A 21,809-nucleotide genomic window follows, 5' to 3' on the forward strand; every position below is an offset into this window, starting at 1 on the left:
TCCACACTCAGATCCTTGAGACGGAACCTGAAAACCCACCTCTTCAGGAAAACCTACAGCCTGCAGTGATCCCCGCTGCCTCCTCACCACTACTGGAGCTTTCGCCTCATAATCACTGGAGCTGCTGCAACCCCCCAACCTACTGTCTCCTTCCCCACCATCCTGCAGCATGTAAGCCCGAAAGGGCAGGGTCCTCTCTCCCCTCTATATCAGTCTATGATTGTTAGTTTCTTTACTGTAAGTGATATCTGTAATTCGTATGTAACCCCTTCTCATGTACAGCACCATGGAACCAATGGTGCTTTATAAATAAATAATTATTGTAATAATAAAACAATATAGAAAAAATATTGTAAGGATTATTTCAAGCACTGGACCTTTCTTTCCTGTTTTTGGATTGTAAACATGAACTCCCAGGCCCTTGTAGATGTGCCGAAATCTGCACATTTCATAAGAATGGTGATCAAATATCTTTCATTTGGATACTGGGAGAAAACTATATATATATACAGCTCTGGCAAAAATTAAGAGACCACTGCAAAATGTTCAGTTTGTCTGATTTTTCTCTTTATAGGTATATTTTTGAGTTAAATGTAAATTGCTCTTTTATTCTATAAACTACTGACAACATGTCTTTGAATTTACGAGCACTAAATTTTGAATTTATTTTCAGAAACTGAGAAATGGTCAAAATAAAAAAAATGCAGTGCTTGCAGACCTCACATAATCATTTAGAAACAACAATACTAATGTTTTAACTCATGAAGAGTTAAGAAATCAACATTTTGTGGAATAACCATGATTTTTAATCACAGCTTTCATGCGTCTTGGCATGCTTGCTACCAGTCTTTCACACTGCTTTTGGGTGATTTTATGCCACTCCTGGTACAAAAATGTAAGTAGTTCTTTCTTTGCTGGCATGTGACTATCCATCTTACTCTTGATTACATTCCAGAAGTTTTCAATGGGGTTCAGGTCTGGAGATTGGGCTGGCCATGACAGGGATTAGATGTAGTGGTCCTTCATCCACACATTGATTGACCTAGCTGTGTGGCATGGCACATTGTCCTGCTGGAAAAAAAAACAGTCGTCAGAGTTGGGGAACATTGCCTGAGCAGAAGGAATCAACTGTTTTTCCAGGATAATCTTGTATGCGGCTTGATTCATATGTTGTTCACAAAGATTAACCTGCCCAATTCCAGCCTTGCTGAAGCTTCCCAAGATCATCACCGATCCTCCACCAAATTTCACAGTGGGTGCAAGACTGTGTGGCTTGTATGGCTCTCCAGGTCTCCCTCTTACCATTAGACAACCAGATGTTGGGCAAAGCTGAAACTTAGACTCATCAGAGAAGATTACCTTAATCCAGTCCTCTATGGTCCAATCCTTATGGTCTTTGGCAAACTTCAGCCTGGCTCTCATTGATGAAAGCCTTTTTTTCTAGCTTTACATGACTTTAGCTCTGCCTCTAGGAGCCTGTTATGAACTGTTCTTGCCATGCACTTCACCCCAGCTGCCATTTGCCATTCCTTTTTTAAGTCACTTGATGTCATCCTGTGGTTGCTGAGTGATATTCAAATAAGATGACATCATCCCGGTCAGTGGAGAGTCGTTTTTGCCCTCTGCTGTTCTGTAGCTTTGTTGTCTGAAATGTCTGCTGCTTGACCTTGTTGTAATGGACTGCCGGCTTAGAAATTTTAAGGATGGAGGCAACATGACGCTCACTGTATCCCTCTGCTAGTAAAGCCAGAATTGAGCCCTTCTTTTCCTCACTCATGACTTTTCTTTTCAACTCCTTTGGCATGGTTAAAAGTTATTTTGTCATTCCTATTACTTTTGGGATATTACTAGCATTTGTTTTGCCATCCAGCTTGTCCTATTGCAAGAGGATAGTGAACACCACAGCAGGGTTTTTTTTTATACTTTCCTTTGTTAAATAAGATTTGGTTCAGGTGATCACCTAATCAGAAGCACATTAAGTATAATGAGGTGTACTCTGATTGGAATTCAACTGACACTGGAATGGAATGGCTGTAAGACATGTAGAGAAGGTGATTTTTATAAAACTGTGCAGTGGTCTCCTAATTTTTGCCAAAGCTGTATATTCTATAATCTCTGCTGTGTCAATGAGAAAGGGGGTAGAAGGAAAGGTAAAGCAGGTTGCACATTTGCACTGTTTACGCTATTTGGACAGGAAATGCAATTTGGATTGAAATTACTGTGTTCTATACAAATGAAAAGTTACTTATTATGCTCTATTATCCTGAAAGACCTCAGAGCATAGTAGCATGAAATGTAAAAAATAAATTGTGTATTTACCTCGCTGTTGACCTGTCCTGATGCCACAGGTCATTGCCCAGTCTTCTGTTGGCTCCCTCTGGCTCCAGTCTCTTCTGTTCTACCTGGCAAACAAAGTCTTCTTCCGATTCTTCGGTCACTCTGCGCCAACACTTCCTGCACTTTGTAGGACAAAATCAGGACATAGTATGTTGCCTGAGGCCTATTTTGTGCAGAAAAGTGCCAGTGCAGAGAGAAGGAAGATGATGTTGCCAAGAAACCAGATGAGACTCATGAGCTGGAGGATGCCAGTGGAGGACAGAGTGAAACAAGTGAACAGTGAGGTGAGTATACTATTTCATTTTTTAACCCCTTTCTAAGCCCTCTATAAGTGAGTGCAGTGTCTTTGAACATCTAAAGTGTAATTGCCTGGTATTAAAGGTAGAAGATGTTTGTTATCTGAAAAATAAGTCATTGTTCTATAAAACAAAATAGTCCAGAATTCACTAAGCCAATTTTGCCAGAATTCTGTTGTAAATTGCTTTGAAAAGTCAAGGACTGGTGTAAGATTTTTTAGCATGCCACACAGAGGCGCATGCCATATGTCACTCACTAGACGCTTCCGATTCACAAAGAGCCATACACTTCTCCTTGGATCAGTTTTCGCTGCCACCACGCCGCCTCATCAAGACCGGAGAGAAAAATCGCAGGTCTTAACGAATCGGGGCCATACTGTGCATGACAAAGCATACTATCTGGGCATGGACCATTAATTAAAACATTTTTGAAACATCACAATAGGTTAATGTTTCCCATTTTCTTGAGAGAGTAACATTAGTATTTTGAAAGCTAGATCATTGTATGTATCAGTGTATATTGTAGTTTTAAAAAAAGATAATATATTTTAATGAAATGAGTCAGAATATGACATATTTTCAGCATAGTGATTAATTCCTTACCTTTGGAGTTCGTGCATGCTTTCCCCATCTGGCATCTTTTACCAAACTTATATCCAAAAGTTCAGTCTCCTATAGAAATAAAAAAGGTATAAATGTTAAAAGCTTTGCCCAAATAATAAGCATTAGCTATAAATGCTATGACCACGTCGATAACTTTATATAAAGCACGTAAAAGTATGAAAAGCCATTAATAGTAAAAGATTTATTTTTGGGAATTAATATTGCAAGGGCAAACAATTTGCCAAACATGGAGATATTGAGAAAATGTGCCCCATGCTTACCCTACTTAATTATTGTTGCACATGCCCCTAAAAAAAATTATAAGAAATAACAACAAGATCAAGATATCAGTAAAAGTTGCATAAATGTAAGAAAAACAATAAAAAACTACTAATAATTAACATACAGTTGTTATCCAATTTCAATATGGCAAAATAAGGCTGGTTTCACACTTGCGTTTTTTTGCGCTGTTTTAACATGGGTGCGCATAGGTGCGCATACACATGCGTTTGTATGCGCATGAGTCTTTTTGTAGTGTGCGCTCGGGCGCACAAAATGCATCCTGTTGCATTTTTTGTGCGTCCGACTTGCCCCAAAAAACGCATGCGCACGCAATGCGTTTTTTTTACAGCAAAACACCCATTATAGTCTATGGGTGCGCATACGTGCGCATTGTAATGTGCACGTATGCGCAAAAAAACGCATGCAATTTTTTTAAAAAAACGCACCAAAACCCGCAAAAAAAAGCACACAAACGCATGAAAAAAACACATCATGCATGAGTATTATCTGACAGAATTGCAGGGGTGTCAATACTTTTCGCCACAACTGTATGGCTGGATAATTCTCATGCAAATGAGAGAAACTCCAAATTGCAAATTAATTTCCTTAAGGGGAATAGCAAAACTAAATGTACAAATTAAGGTCAAATACCGACATTTAACATCATTTTCCATAAATTTCTCGCCAAAGAGTATTTCATTTATTATACAGTATAATACCTTATTTATTGATGAAAGTGAATTAACAACCTGTCAAGGATGTAAATGGAACTGTTGCTACGTATAAGCTAACGCTTCTGGAAATTGCTTTTGAAGATACTGCTATTTTTTTCCTTTGCTGACAAATTGAATAGATTTTTTATTTTTTTTGCCATGGAACATGAAATAGACACATAATGAGTAAACTGCGCTCAGGAAATGCAGATTTTCAGAAAGTTGTGACTCAAGCTTTGGAAATTCAAATCTATTTTGACAGAATTACTGAATTGTAACAAATTAAACACCTTTAATAAAAACAGTGAAATGTGTCATAAATTAGAAATGATCAAATTATTTAATATGTAATATCGATATCGTAAACGTTAGTAATTCAACTGAAGCTGAGACAATATATCGCTGACTTACAATCTGACCTACTTCTAGACCGCCCATATATTTTAACCCCTCTTCACCTGAGGATAGAATTTCCGTTTTCATTTTTTTCTTCCAAGAGTCATACCTTTTATATTTTTCTATCAATATGGATGTACAAGGGCTTGTTTTTAGCTGAACAAGTTGTACTTTTGAATGACCATTGATTTTACCATTTACTGTATTAGGAAATATAGAAAAAAATCTAAGTGAGTTTTTTTTTTTTTTATTTCCCATGTTCACTATATGGTAAAACTAATGTGGCATTAGGGTTCCAGAGGTCAGTATGAGTGCGCAGATACCAAACAAGTATAGTTTATTTTTTTATTTAAGTGGTGTAAAAAAATCAGAAATTTGGATGAAAAAGTGTTGTTGCGCTTGTTGCTATTTTTTTGTGATCTGGGGCTGGATGACAGCTAATTTTTTGCATCCCGAGCTGCCATCTTTATTGATAACATTTTGGGGGTACATACAATGTTTTGATTGTTCGTTATTGCATTTTTTACAATGCTGCGGAAACCAAACAAATGTAATTCTGGTGTTTTGATTTTTTTTCTCGTTACGACTTTTACCGATATGAATAATTTACTTTATATTTTGATAGATTGGACATTTCTAAACACAGTGATATCAAATATGTGCATTTTTTTTAATTGATTTAATTTAATGGGGCAAAAGGGAGAGATTTGAACTTTTGCATTTTTGTGTTTTTTATTTTTTTAATATTTTTTAAAACTTGTCTTTAACTTTTTACTTTATTTAATAGTCCCCTTAGGAGAATTGAAGCAGCAATCGTCCAATTGCCTGTGCTCTGCATAGCAGTGCTATGGTTTTTGCTTTCATCGTGTTCATTGCGTGGGAAAAATTATTTGATAACATGATTCTCCTGGTCAGTGCAATTACAGCGATATACTTCTAATGATTTTTTATATTTGAATGGTTTAAAAAAATTCTAAACTCTGTAAAATATAAAAGTATACGTCAGTATTTTCTGAGAACCGTAACTTAGACATTCTTTTGACGAGCTGTGCGAGGGCTCATTTTTTGAGTGTTTAGCGGACATGTTTATTGATACCATTTTGGACTACATACAACATTTTGATCGCTTTTTGGGAATTGCGGCAACCAAAAAATGTCAACTGTGGCATTTCAATCTTTTTTCTCTGCTTCAGTGATCACCATATTATTATTTCAAGTGATTGCACATGCAGCAATGCCAAATGTCAAATTTTTTGTGTTTTTTTTTCATAATTAGCTATTTCTAATTTGAGAAAATGAGTTATTAAAATTTTTACTTTTCAATTTATTTATTTATTTTACATTTTTTATTATTCTCTTTTGACATTTTGAGACTGCGATCATTTAATAGCCCATACAATACACTGCAGTATCATAGTATTGCATTGTATTATGAAATCACTGATCTATGACATCTAGCCACAGGTTGAGCTTCATATGAGATTTAACATGGCACGCATGGAGGCTTACAGAAGGCACCTGACTACCATGGCAGCTGATCACCCTGCCAAGTGAAGGCAGCCATAGTGAAGCCTCTTAAATTTTTTTCGTCATGTTTGAAATCAGCACTTATGAAGTTAAACTGATGTAATGGGATGCTGACTGTGTAAGAAATCTTGGACTAGTGCTGTATGAAGCACGCAGCCACCACATAAGTAGAGCGGCCATTGTTGGGAGGTTAAGGCTGCCAATGCTTTTTGATATAGAGGGCTTGAAGAAACTTAGGAGGCTGAGCTGCAATAACAGACATGGCTTATAGACAAGTGTGGGTCCGTTTCTGAACAGAGAAAAAATTTGATCTCATACAAGTTTTTTAATCCCTTACCGACATTTGACATCTGATGCCGGCTTCCAGACTTTGATGTGGGCTCGCAACCTGAGCCAGCATCATTCCCAGCAGATGATGAATGTGTTATTCAGCCATAATCTGCCTGTAACAGCCCTGTTAAACACTGCTATCAAACTCTGACAACAGAATTTAACATGCAGCTGCGGCTGGGGGGGGGCTAAAAAACAAACACGGTGGTAACAGCTGAGAAGCAGAAATCCTGATAACAGGTTCATGTTAAAGGTTTGTCTAGTACTGAAATTCATTTTTAGGCATTGATGGTTTTAAAATAATACTCACCCTTCAGCACAACCATGGATCCAGCATAAGCACCATTAGAGGTCTCTGCTGACTTTGGGTGCGACGTCTGCTTTATTTGAAAGTCACAGGACAGCTGTAGCCTGTGATTGCCTGCAGTGGTAAGGTGACTAGAAGAGCGCCTCATCAGATGTTTCTTTGACAATGCACTCTTCTAGTCATCGTAACACTGCAGCCAATCAGAGGATGCAGAGGTCAAATGACTTTGGAAAAAAGCAGACATCACTTCCTGTTTTGGCACAGACCTCCAGAGCAGCCTGGCTGGATCCGCGAGAAGGGAGTATGCCTCCGTTCATAATTCTGAAACCTGAAAAATGCCTAAAAAATTATTTGGGGGTCAGACAACCCCCTTAAGCTTTGCAGTACAATATTTCTTTACTTGTGAGTACTGACAAAATTAGTCACATACCCAGTAAATACTTACATTGAGAGAAAGTCACTAGTATATTAAACTAATATTTGTTCAAATGCTTAGGCTTATTTCTCCATCAGTTCTCCATCAAGAATCCTGATCTGGAAGCAATTATATTTTTTATTAAAATGAATCGACAGTATTACTTCTAATCAGCAAACAGATCACAGCATGAAAGAGCACATTAAATTCTCATTTATAAAATCATACGCCATGCTAAACATTCACTGTAACAAAACAGCAGAACAAAACTTTTGCTACAATAATAAAAAAAGATCCTTAGAAAGCAATGAAGTAATGCGTGCTCAGTGCATCTGCTAATTCTTATAAAGTATTCTCATACAGTATTCAAAAATCACCCTGCTATTGTTCATGGGTATGAAACGCACATTTTTATAGTTACAGTAGATTTCAAGTCATTTTTTACACAACATATTTTACAGTTTTAGCCACATTCTAAGAGCTATAGCCTTTCCTTAATTTTCACTGATGTTGCAGAATAAGAGCCCTGTTTTTATAATTTTACAGTACCAGGAATTATATACAGTATATATTTCGACTGTCTGTACAGTGAAGGAAATTATTTTGATCCCTTGCTGATTTTGTAAGTTTGCCCACTGACAAAGACATGAACAGCCTATAATTTTAAGGGTAGGTAAATTTTAACATTGAGAGATAGAATATAAAAAATAAAAAAAAAACATAAAATCACATTGTATAAATTCTATACATTTATTTGCATTTTGCAGTGAGAAAAAAGTATTTGATGCCTCTGGCAAACAAGACTTGATATTTGATGGCAAAACCCTTGTTGGCAAGCACAGCAGTCAGACGTGTTTTGTAGTTGATGTTGAGGTTTGCGCACATGTCAGGAGGAATTTTGGTCCACTCCTCTTTGCAGATCATCTCTAAATCACTAAGATTTTGAGGCTGTCGCTTGGCAACCCGGGGCTTCAACTCCCTTCATTAGTTTTCTTTGGGATTTTCTGGATTTTATTTTTGATATTCTATTTCTCAATGTTAAAATTAACCTACCCTTTAAATTATAGACTGAACATGTCTTTGTCAGTGGGCAAACTTATAAAATCAGCAAGGGATCAAATACTTATTTCCTTCACTGTAGATATGCATATACATATTTATAAGGTCACTGGTAAAGTAGTGGAGGGAAGATATTTATCACTGAGGTTGTTAGCTTTAGTGATATGAACTGTGGAAAAATGCTCCAGCATACTTAGTGCTGAAAGGAGTTAATTGGCCACGTTAAGGGCTGTTTTTTTGTGAACATCTAAAGAGTGGGTGGGAGGCTGGTCACCATGTCTCCACCTCAGGGTGGGATTTAGAAGGTAAATAGTCAGTCTTCTGGATCATTCAGTGTTCTGCTTAAACCACGGCGAGACAGAGAACCGGTGGAAGCTAAATGACTGTGGGCCAATCCAGAAGCCAAGGTCAAGGATGTCACAGTAGCAGAGACACTCTCACTGGCCCAGAAACAACAGGGAAGAGAACTGCTTTAGCATTACCGGGACCTGTTTTTGAAGTTGCCAAAATGTACACAGATTGTAGAGCATGATAGAACCACATGCGCCTATGAATCAAAAGTCGTATTAAATTCCCAAAGCCTGCCCCAAAGTGATCTCGAATGAGGTGAGAAAAATGTTGAGCCTGGGCATTAATCAAGGAATCTAAGAGCGGCTGGCCCAGACCCAATGTACTTGTGCCGAAACCTGATGCAGAATGATATTTTTGTAATGATTACAGGAAGCTAAATAAGAAGTCCAAATTTGATGCATATCTGATTCCCCACATTGATGAACCAGATACATCACCACCCTGGAACTAAAAAAAAGAGTACTGGCAAAACCCCCTGTCCCAAAGTGCCAAGGAGAAGACGGTCTTCTCTACTCGTGACCGTTGCTTCCTGTATACCAGAATGCTGTTTTGTCTGCAAAGAGCCTCTGTTACCTTCCAGAGGGCCATGGACCGAATTCTATCCCCTTACAAAAAGTATGCCACTGCTTACTTGGATGATTTTATGATCTTCAGCTCAGATTGGGGAAAACTGTAGATGGTCGAAATGTTACTAGATGTGCCGAGGAAGGCAAGGTTTACCATAAACCCAAAGAAGTGCGCCATGGGGAAGGAAGAGGCAAAATATTTGAGATATATCGTCGGAAGGTGCAAAATAAAGCTCTAAGTGAATAAGGCAGAGACGATCCAGAATTGGCCAAGTCAAATGGTCCTCTGAAGCAGAGATGGTGTGATGGTGTTCCAGGAATTTAAGCTCGCCCTAAGCAAACAGTCAGACTTGCTAGAAAACAAACCTGGGCTAGGGCAGATAATATATGTCAGATATATGATCTATCATGGCGAACTCAGTCGAGGGGTTTAAGAGAGGCCTGGATGTCTTTCGGGCATGTAATAATATTGTATCTTACAGTGATTAGGTTCTTTAGAAGGACGCAGATCTGGGGATTTATTCTGATGGAATATAGGCTGAACTGGATTGACAAATGCCTATTTGGCCTTGCTAACTATGTTACTATGCTATATACTGAGTATATAAGTGTCAAATACTTAATTTGTACTACAGAAACATATATCCGCTGGGTGAATTGTGCTGCTGAAGACAGGTGCACCCATCTCCCATAAAAAATACACAGAATACAGCTAATGTACATATAAAAAAGGGGTGGTAAAATCAAGTAAAATGATATATACCTGCACCAATGAGGACAGACAATTTTACTAAACCATATGAGTCTGTATATATAAATATTATATTATATTTTCATATAATATAAAAGGTCTATAATGTCTGTATAAAAGTCTATATAAATGCTGAATACTTACAAAAAGGAACATGTTATACAATAAATCTGTCAGTTGGTTATAAAGTATACACTTCATGGCCACTGTATGACCCTAATAAATTAAGGGGATTGATGTGCATGATCCAGGATATAAACAATAGCATGTGCACATAATTCCAAAGATAATAATATTTACATGTATATATAGATCTGTGTAGAATTGTATGACTCAAACTATAAACAGGACCGTGTGTCAATCAACAAACACTTAACCCCTTCATGACCAAGCCTATTTTGACCTTAATGACCAGGCCATTTTTTGCAATTCTGACCAGTGTCACTTTATGAGGTAATAACTCTGGAACGCTTCAAGGTATCCTAGCGTTTCTGAGACTGTTTTTACATGACACATTGGGCTTCATGACAGTGGTAAATTTAGGTCGATAATTTTTGCGTTTATTTGTGAAAAAAATGGAAATTTGGCGCAAATTTAGCAAATTTCACAATTTTCAAATTTTGAATTTTTATTCTGTTAAACCAGAGAGTTATGTGACACAAAATAGTTAATAATTAACATTTCCCACATATCTACTTTACATCAGCACAATTTTGGAAGCAACATTTTTTTTTGTTGGGAAGTTATAAGGGTTAAAAGTTGACCAGCGATTTCTCATTTTTACAACAAAATTTACAAAACCATTTTTTTTAGGGACCACCTCACATTTGAAGTCACTTTGAGGGGTCTATATGGCAGAAAATACCCTAAAGTGACACCATTCTAAAAACTGCACCCCTCAAGCTACTCAAAACTACATTCAAGAAGATTATTAACCCTTCAGGTGCTTCACAGGGACTAAAGCAATGTGGAAGGAAAAAAAGGACATTTTTTTGTAGCATCAATTTTTTCATTTTCACATGGGCAATAGGAAAAATTGGATCCTAAAATTTGTTGGGCAATTTCTCCTGAGTACACCGATACCTCATATGTGGTCATAAACCACTGTTTGTGTACACGGCAGGGCGTGGAAGGGAAGGAGCACCATGTGACTTTTTGAATGAAAATTAGCTCCAATCGTTAGCGGTTGCCATGTCGCATTTGGAGAGCCCCTGTGAGCCTAAACATTGGAGCTCCCCCTCAAGTGACCCTATTTTGGAAACTAGACCCCCCAAGGAACTTATCTAGATGCATAGCTAGCACTTTGAACCCTCAGGTGCTTCACAAATTAATCCGTAAAAAAAAGTACTTTTTTTAAAAAAAAAATTTCTTTTAGCCTCAATTTCTTCATTTTCACATGGGTAGCAGGATAAAATGGATCCTAAAATTTGTTGGCCAATTTCTCCTGAGTACACCGATACCTCATATGTGGTTATAAACCACTGTTTGGGCGCACGGCAGGGCACAGAAGGAAAGGAGCACCATTTGACTTTTGAATGGAAAATAAGCTCCAATCGTTAGCGGACACCATGTCATGTTTGGAGAGCCCCTGTGTGCCTAAACAATGGAGTACCTCCACAAGTGACCCCATTTTGGAAAGTAGACCACTCAAGGAACTTATCTAGATGTGTGGTGAGCACTTTGAACCCCCAAGAGCTTCACAGAAGTTTATAACGCCGAACCGTGAAAATAAAAAATCATTTTTTTTCCTCAACAAATGATTTTTTAGCCCGCAATTTTTTATTTTCACAAGGGTAACAGGAAAATTTGGACCCTAAAAATTTTTGTCCAGTTTGTCCTGAGTATGCTGGTACTCCATATGTGGGGAGGAATCACTGTATGGGCACACGTCGGGGCTCGTAAGGGAAGTAGTGACGTTTTGAAATGTCGAATTGATGGAATGGTCTGCGGGCGTCATGTTACGTTTGCAGAGCCCCTGATGTGTCTAAACAGTAGAAACCCCCCACAAGTGACCCCATTTTGGAAACTAGACCTCCCAAGGAACTTATCTAGATGTCTGGTGAGCACTTTGAACCCCCAAGTGCTTCACAGAAGTTTATAACGTAGAGCCGTAAAAATAAAAAATCTTTTTTTTCCACAAAAATGACCTTTTTGCCCCATTTTTTTTATTTTACCAAGGGTAGCAACAGGAAATGGACCCCAAAAGTTGTTGTTCAATTTGTCCTGAGTATGCTGATACCCCATATGTGGGGGTAAACCTCTGTTTAGGTGCACGGTAGAGCCCGGAAGGGAAAGAGCACTGTTTGACTGTCAACGCAGAATTGGCTGGAATTGAGATCGGACACCATGTTACGTTTGGAGAGCCCCTGATGTGCCTAAATAGTGGAAACCTCCCACAAGTGACACCATTTTGAAAATTAGACCCTCTAAGGAACTTATCTAGATGTGTGGTGAGCACTTTGAACTCCAAAAGTGCTTCACAGAAGTTTATAACGCAGAGCCGTGAAAATAAAAAATCATTTTTTTCCTCAAAAAATGATTTTTTTAGCCCGCAATATTTTATTTTCACCAACGTAAAAGGAGAAATTGGACCCCAAAAGTTTTTGTCCAGTTTGTCCTGAGTATGCTGGCACCCCATATGTGGGGAGGAACCACTGTTTGGGCACATGTCGGGGCTTGGAAGGGAAGTAGTGACGTTTTGAAATGCTGACTTAATGGAATGGTCTGCGGGCATCATGTTATATTTGCAGAGCCTCTGATGTGCCTAAACAGTGGAAACCCCCCACAAATGACACAGTTTTGAAAACTAGACCCCCTAAGGAACTTATCTAGATATGTGGTGAGCTCTTTGAACTCCAAAAGTGCTTCACAGAAGTTTATAACGCAGAGCCGTGAAAATAAAAAATCATTTTTTCCTCAAAAAATTATTTTTTAGCCCGCAAAATTTTATTTTCACAAATGTAACACTAGAAATTGGACCCCAAAAGTTGTTGTCCAGTTTGTCCTGAGTACCCTGGTACCCCATATGTGGGGGTAAACCTCTGTTTGGGTACACGGTAGAGCTCGGAAGGGAAAGAGCGCAGTTTGACTTTTTCAACGCAGAATTGGCTGGAGTTAAGATCGGACATCATATTGCGTTTGCAGAGCCCCTGATGTGCCTAAACAGTGGAAACCCCCACAAGTGACACCATTTTGGAAACTAGACACCCTAAGGAACTTATCTAGATGTGTGGTGAGCTCTTTGAACCACCAAGTGCTTCACAGAAGTTTATAACGCAGAGCCATGAAAATAAAAAATCTTTTTTTTTCCACAAATTTCATTTTTTAGTCCCCAATGTTTTATTTTCCCAAGAGTATCAGGAGAAATTAGACCCCCAAAGTTGTAGTGCAATTTTTCCTGAGTACGCTGATACCCCATATGTTGGGGTAAACCACTGTTTGGATACATGTCGGGGCTCAGAAGGGAGTGAGCACTGTTTGACTTTTTGGACGCAAAATTGGCTGGAATCAATGGTGGCACCATGTCGCGTTTGGAGACCCCATGGTGGGCCTAAATAGTGGAAACCCTCTCAATTCTAACTCAACCCTAACCCCAACACACCCTTAACCTTAATCCCAACCCTAACCCCAACACACCCCAACCATAATCCCAACCATAACCCTAACCACAAGCCTAACCCTAATTCCAACCCCAACACACCCCTAACCCTAATCTTAACCCTATTTCCAACCCTAACCCTAATTCCAACCCTAACCCTAATCCTAACTCTAATTGCAACCCTAACCCTAATTCTATCCCTAACCCTAATTGCAACCCTAACCCTAATTGCAACCCTAAACCTAACCCTAATTGCAACCCTAACCCTAACCAGAGACCTTTGCCTGCAAATGATTGCAAACATAAATGAACTGTACTTGGAGTTAAGCAGTATCATACAATGACTTACAGACCGCATACAGTCAATGCACATGGTATTGCTGTGAGCATAAGGCCTTAAAACGACACCACCCATGATGTCCATGTATACCAAACAGTTACACTTAATAAATTAAAAGAAGCCATATGATATTAATCTCTGTGTAGGTAAAGCAGTTAAGTGCATAATTGCAAAATCAATTGTTCTTTTTGAATAGACCTTGTTAATATTGACCAGAAACTCAATTACCATAAGGATGTCAGATGTAATCTATTACCTCACCATAGATACTGTACATAAGAGGCAGAGCTAATCATAGAAAGGGCTATTGTTTGCCTTGTTTGGTAATGCAATGTGATTAAAACCTGACAAGCTAATTAATGCAAGCGATTGATAGTATTTGCTTAATTACGACTGAGATGTTTTGCTCTTCTTTAATTGTTAATGTATATTGCTTTAAAAGGGAACATTATTCTTCACTGGAACTAGGAATACAATCAATATTTTGTAATAGTGTCTCAACTCAAAATGAAAATAACCTTTAGGATCTAGGTATAAAAAGCTAAAGGGGTAATGGCTCATGATATCAGGGGTGCAGGTGCAGGCATCAATAAGGACCAACATTTTTGACTCAAACTTTATTCTATACTATCGATATTGACATTAAAGTAAGCCTGTCAGCAGGATCGTGCACAGTAGCTACAGACAGTGTCAAGTCGGCGCTGTAATACTGATTAAAATGATACCTGGGTGATGAAATCCGTCTTGTGATTGTTGTTTAATCTTTGTTTTCAGTTTTGAGTTAATGATATGCTCCTACTCCTGGGCGGCCTGTGGGGGGGGTTCATGTGCTGCTCTGATTATCATTCATCTATTACACTGCCATTCAAAAGTTTGGGGTCACCCAGACATTTTTGTGTTTTCCATGAAAACTCATACTTTTATTAATCAAATGAGTTGCCAAATGAGTTTACAATCTAGTCCAGACATTGATAAGATTCGAAAAAAAGATTTTTACTTGAAATAATAATTTTCTCCTTCAAACTTTGTTTTCGTCAAAGAATGCTCCCTTTGCAGCAATTCCAGCATTGCAGACCTTTGGCATTCTAGCAGTTAATTTGCTGAGGTAATCTGGAGAAATTTCATGCCATGCTTCGAGAAGCCCCTCCCACAAGTTGGTTTGGCTTGATGGGCACTTTTTGGGTACCATACGGTCAAGCTGCTCCCACAACAGCTCAATGGGGTTGAGATCTGGTGACTGCGCTGGCCACTGCATTACAGATGGAATACCAGCTGCCTGCTTCTTCCCTAAATAGTTCTTGCATAATTTGGAGGTGTGCTTTGGGTCATTGTCCTGTTGTAGGATGAAATTGGCTCCAATCAACCGCTGTCCACAGGGTATGGCATGGCGTTCCAAAATGGAGTGATAGCCTTTCTTATTCAAAAATCCCTTTTACCTTGTATACTGCTCAAAAAAAAAGGGGAACACTTAAACAACATAATGTAATTGCATGTGTTCCCTTTATTTTTTCAAGCAGTATACAAATCTCCCACTTTACCAGCACCAAAGCAACCCCAGACCATCACATTACCTCCACCATGCTTGACAGATGGTGTCAGGCACTCTTCCAGCGTCTTTTCAGATGTTCTGTGTCTCACAAATGTTCTTCTGTGTGATCCAAACACCTCAAACTTGGATTCGTCTGTCCATAACACTTTTTTCCAATCTTCCTCTGTCCAATGTCTGTGCTCTTTTGCCCATATTAATCTTTTCCTTTTATTAGCCAGTTTCAGATATGACTTTTTCTTTGCCACTCTGCCCTGAAGGCCAGCATCCCAGATTCACCTCTTCACTGTAGACATTGACACTGGCGTTTTGCTTACACTATTTATTGAAGCTGCCAGTTGAGGACCTGTGAGGCGTTGATTTCTCAAACTACAGACTCTAATGTACTTGTCTTGTTGCTCAGTTGTGCAGCGGGGCCTCCCACTTCTCTTTCGACTCCGGTTAGAGCCTGTTTGTGCTCTCCTCTGAAGGGAGTAGTACACACTGTTGTAGGAAATCTTCAGTTTCTTGGCAATTTTTCGCACGGAATAGCCTTCATTTCTAAAAACAAGAATAGTCTGTCGAGATTCACATGAAAGTTCCTTTTTTCTGGCCATTTTGAGAGTTTAATAGAACCAACAAATGTAATGCGCCATATTCTCAACTAGCTCAAATGAAGGTCAGGTTTATAGCTTCTCTAATCAGCCAAACTGTTTTCAGCTGTGCTAACATACTTGCAAAAGGGTTTTCAAGGGTATTCTAACCATCCATTAGCCTTCTTACACAGGTAGCAAACACAAAGTACCATAAGAACACTGGCGCAATGGTTGATGGAAATGGGCCTCTATACACCTATGAAGATATTGCATTACAAACCAGCCATTTGCAGCTAGAACAGTCATTTACCACATTAACAATGTATAAAGTGTATTTCTGAATCATTTAATGTTAGCTTCTTTGGAAAAAAATGTGCTTTTCTTTCAAAACTAAGGACATTTCTAAGTGACCCTAAACTTTTGAAAGGTAGTGTATGTCTTCTGACAGATCACTAATCCCTCTGTGACCTGCCTCCTAGTTTACATAATGAATATTATATACACATATTAAAAAAAGAAAAAACCTTCTGCAGGCAGGTGCCAGCCGTGGCACCTGCGCTGCAGCATAATCACATGTGTAATGTGCATATAATTATTATGGTTAACGTTATCCTGATATTTTAAAAAAAATCTATTTGAAAATGGCACCCGCTGCACCAGCGCAGTAGCAGGTGATCCGATAGCTGCAACTGCGCATGCGCCAGCGAGTCCATCTTGCTAGAGAAGAAAAAAATATTCTCCAAGATGGTGCCGCTGTTGCATGTGCAGTAGCAGCTATCGGCAATTGCTGATAGCTGCTACTTAAGCTCAGCGACGCGATCTTGGAGGACATTTTTTTTTCTTCTCTAGGAAGATGGTGCAGAAGTACCTATCGGATCACCTCTATCTACCCCGATAGGTACTGTACTACTGCACAGGCGCCATTTTCAAATGGATTTTTTTTTTAATCAGGATAACCTCAACCATAATAATTATATGCACATTACACATGCGAATATGCTGCAGCGCAGGTGCCACGGTCGGCACCTGCCTGCAGAAAGTTTTTTTTCAGTATGTATATATGATATTCATTATTTAACGTCAGTGAGGGATTAGTGACTGGTCAGCAGTCTGCATTATGAATACCTAATCAGAGCAGCACATGAAGACCCCCAGAGGCCGCCCCAGAGCACGAGCATATCATTAACGCAAAACTGAAAATAAAGATTAAACAACAACCACAAGACGGATTTGATCTCCAAGGTATCATTGTAATCAGTATAACAGCGCCAACCTGACACTGTCTGTAGGTTACTGTGCACAATCCTCCTGACAGGTTCCCTTTTAATACATCTGTAAAATCTCTTTAACCCCTTCCCAACCAGACAATTTTCCATTTTTTTTCACCTTTGCTTATCATTTTTACAAAAATTTACTTTTTTTTTATTTTTCCATCAAAATAGCCACGTAGGGGCTTGTTTTCTTGTGGGACGAGTTGTACTTTTGAATGACACAATTCATTTTATCATGTGATGTACTGGAAAGTGTGGAAAAAATTCCAAGTGTGGCAAAATAGTGAAAAAAGCTCAATTCCTCCATTGTTTTATGGGTGTTTTATTTACAGTGTAGATTATATGGTAATATTTACCAAGCAATATGATTTTCCATATCAGTGCAATTATGGCAATACCAAACATGCACAGATTTTTTTTTATTTAAGTGGTAAAAAAATTCACAAATTTGTAATAAAAAATGCGCTTCAGTTGCCATTTTCAGAGAGCTGTAAAGATTAAATTTTCAGTTGATGGAGCGGTGTGAGGGTTTGTCTTTTGCACCCTGAGCCAATATTTTTAGTGATAGCATTTTGGTGTTAATATAAAGTTTTGATCGCTTCCTATTGTATTTGTTTTGCTATTGCGGTAGCTGAAAAACGCAATTCTGGTGTTGTGATTTTTTTGTCATTAAGCCGTTTACTGATAAAGTTAATTTTATATTTTGACAGTTTGGACTTTGACGAACGTAGCGATTCAAAATGTTGTATTCTTCCATATTTTTACATTTTTTTAAAAAAAAAATTCACTGTATTTTGTTGTCTAATTTGGGGACATGAACCTGCAATTGTCCTCCTTTGTTATATACCACAATACCAGAGTATTGCTGTATATAATAGAAATTAGGTTGTGTAGTTGTCCTGAGGAAGGAGTAATTTTTGACTTTGAAACGTGTTGACTAGTGTTGAGCATTCCGATACCGCAAGTATCGGGTATCGGCCGATACTTGCTGTATCGGAATTCCGATACCGACTTCCGATATTTTTTCAATATCGGAATTCGGCATCAGAATCGGAAGTTCAAAGTTGATTGACAGCCTGACGTCATCATGATGCGCGGTGTGTGCGCATCATGATGCGCCGTCATTTCGGGCCTTCCGGGGGTCTCTGCCGGCCTGCCGGGGGGCTGTGCCGGCCTGCCGGGGGGCTGTGTGGACTGCCCGGGGTCTGTACCGGCCTGCCGGGGGGCTGTGCCGGCCTGCCGGTGGTCTGTGCACCCTGTGGGGGTCTGTACCGGCCTGCCGGGGGGCTGTGCCGGCCTGCCGGTGGTCTGTGCACCCTGTGGGGGTCTGTACCGGCCTGCCGGGGGGCTGTGCCGGCCTGCCGGGGGGCTGTGCTGATGTCCGGGGGTCTGTGCAAGCATCGTCCGATGGGACTACAAGTCCCATCTGGCGATGCCTGCTACCATGACAGTGATTGACACATTAGCCAATGATGAGACAGTAGTAGTCCCATCATCCAGCTAATGTGTTAAATGTTAAAAAAAAAAAAAAAAAAAAAATATACTACATACATACTACATACATACTACATGCATGCTACATACATACTACATGCTACATACATACTACATGCTACATACATACTACATATATACTACATGCATGCTACATACATACTACATGCTACATACATACTACATATATACTACATGCATGCTACATACATACTACATGCTACATACATACTACATGCTACATACATACTACATATATACTACATACATACTACATATATGCTACATACTACATACATGCTACATACATGCTACATACATACTACATACATACTACATACATACTACATGCATGCTACATACATACTACATACATACTACATGCTACATACATACTACATATATACTACATGCATGCTACATACATACCACATATATACTACATACATACAATACATTCATACAATACATACATAGACATACAGTACATATAACATAGAGTAACATACTTACTAATACTTGTCACATTGTTCCCCGAAGCCATTGTCTTTTCCGGAATAAATATTAACATAACAAACCACAAAAATACTCACCCACGATCCGAAGCAGTCCACGAGTGTGTCCCACGATGATCTTGGGTAGAGAACGGCAGCATCAGATGATGCTGCCGTTCTCTACGGGCTGCAGGAATCCAATGACGGAAGGTAGGTATCCTTCCGCACTGTATTCCTCCGCCACTTAAAAAAAAAAGTCCCTAGTCTCACTTTATGCCATTGCTGCGTGGGAAATTCCCACACAGCAATGGCATAAAGTGAGACTAGGGACTTTTTTTTTTTTAAGTGGCGGAGGAATACAGTGCGGAAGGATACCTACCTTCCGTCATTGGATTCCTGCAGCCCGTAGAGAACGGCAGCATCAGCTGATGCTGCAGTTCTCTACCCAAGATCGTCGTGGGACACACTCGTGGACTGCTTCGGATCGTGGGTGAGTATTTTTGTGGTTTATGTTAATATTTATTCCGGAAAAGACAATGGCTTCGGGGAACAATGTGACAAGTATTGGTAAGTATGTTACTCTATGTTATATGTACTGTATGTCTATGTATGTATTGTATGAATGTATTGTATGTATGTAGTATATATGTGGTATGTATGTAGCATGTAGTATGTATGTAGTATGTATGTAGCATGCATGTAGCATGCAGTATGTATGTAGCATGCATGTAGTATATATGTAGTATGTATGTAGCATGCATGTAGTATATATGTAGTATGTATGTAGCATGTAGCATGTATGTAGTATGTATGTGGTATGTATGTAGCATGTAGTATGTATGTAGCATGCATGTAGTATATATGTAGTATGTATGTAGCATGTAGTATGTATGTAGTATGTATGTAGTATGTATGTGGTATGTATGTAGCATGTAGTATGTATGTAGCATGCATGTAGCATGCATGTAGTATGTATGTAGCATGCATGTAGTATGTATGTAGTATGTATGTAGCATGCATGTAGTATGTATGTAGTATGTATGTAGTATGTATGTAGTATGTATGTAGCATGTAGCATGTATGTAGTATGTATGTGGTATGTATGTAGCATGTAGTATGTATGTAGCATGCATGTAGTATATATGTAGTATGTATGCAGTATGTATGTAGCATGCATGTAGTATATATGTAGTATGTATGTAGCATGTAGTATGTATGTAGCATGCATGTAGTATATATGTAGTATGTATGTAGCATGTAGTATGTATGTAGCATGTAGTATGTATGTAGCATGTATGTAGTATTTTTTTTTTTTTTTTAACATTTAACACATTAGCTGGATGATGGGACTACTACTGTCCCATCATTGGCTAATGTGTCAATCACTGTCATGGTAGCAGGCATCGCCCGATGGGACTTGTAGTCCCATCGGACGATGCCTGCACAGACCCCCGAAGCCTGCACAGACCACCGGCAGGCCGGCACAGCCCCCCGGCAGGCCGGCACAGCCCCCCGGAGCCTGCACAGACCACCGGCAGGCCGGCACAGCCCCCCGGAGCCTGCACAGCCCCCCGGCAGGCCGGCACAGCCCCCCGGCAGGCCGGCACAGACCACCGGAGCCTGCACAGACCCCCTGGCAGGCCGGCACAGCCCCCCGAAAGGCCCGTACAGACCCCAGAGAGGCTGTACAAGGCAAAAACAGGGTTTTTCTTATTCCGATACCGGAAGTCCCATAGACTTGAAGGGGACTTCCGGTATCGGAATCGGCGATACCGATACTTTTTTTAAAGATCGGCCGATCCATTCCGATCCGATACTTTGAAGTATCGGACGGTATCGCTCAACTCTAGTGTTGACAATAATCCACTGTTCACCTTATCCGGTCTTGGGATCCTTTCTGGATTCAGCAGAGCATGTGAAGTCCTCATCTATTGGCTTTGTGGCATAATAACCTGCAACTTTTAGAAGCAGATGATGACTGAATTGTTATTGTTATCATCTGCAGGCAAAGATGAAGACTCAGCCCCAGAGACCCCATCAAAGTCAGAGAGACAAAGTATGGTGCAACTGTACATCACATGGCTTTAAGGGGTTACAGAGAAAATAAAGGCCTCTGAAACATTTACATTTGTTGAAAAAAAGAAGAAAAATGAAACTTTAAAATTAAATATCTTCATATTGTCATGGTCCAGTCCGGAGTTTATCTTCTGCTGTCTTCACTCCGGACTGGTCATGCGGGGGTTAATCTCCTCAGCCTCGTTCTGGAGCTAGCTGGGCTATTTCAATCCCTCACAGCCTGCTGAGCAGTGTTAGTAATAGCTCAAGCTTGCAGTTTAGAGCCGCTGACCCTTGTACCCTGGTGATCCTCCTGCCTTGGACTGATATTCACGTGTATGACCCGGACTGATTTCTGACCCCGTCTCTTGGTACTTGTTTCTGCTGTTACGTTCCCTCTCTGGCATCTGACTCCCTGGCTTGTACCCCGACCACGTATTTCGTCTCACGTTTTGGACCCTGTGCTCATGTTCTGGCTTTCTGACTCTCGGCTTTGGTATTTT

General features: G+C 39.5%; 1 protein-coding gene across 1 annotated transcript in view; it reads right to left on the reverse strand.

Annotated features, from left to right (window-relative positions):
- PLCB1 (phospholipase C beta 1) overlaps positions 1 to 21,809 on the reverse strand; it is a 1,254,316-nt gene that overhangs the window by 934,169 nt on the left and 298,338 nt on the right. Inside the window, exon 3 of the mRNA XM_073553862.1 lies at positions 3,237 to 3,305. Within this exon, the coding sequence (XP_073409963.1) occupies positions 3,237 to 3,305 (69 nt within the window). The remainder of the gene's footprint in view (positions 1 to 3,236; positions 3,306 to 21,809) is intronic.

This window comes from Dendrobates tinctorius, unplaced genomic scaffold (assembly GCF_039654945.1).
Source record: "Dendrobates tinctorius isolate UK_male_01 unplaced genomic scaffold, ASM3965494v1 ptg000203l, whole genome shotgun sequence".
Lineage (NCBI taxonomy): Eukaryota > Metazoa > Chordata > Amphibia > Anura > Dendrobatidae > Dendrobates > Dendrobates tinctorius.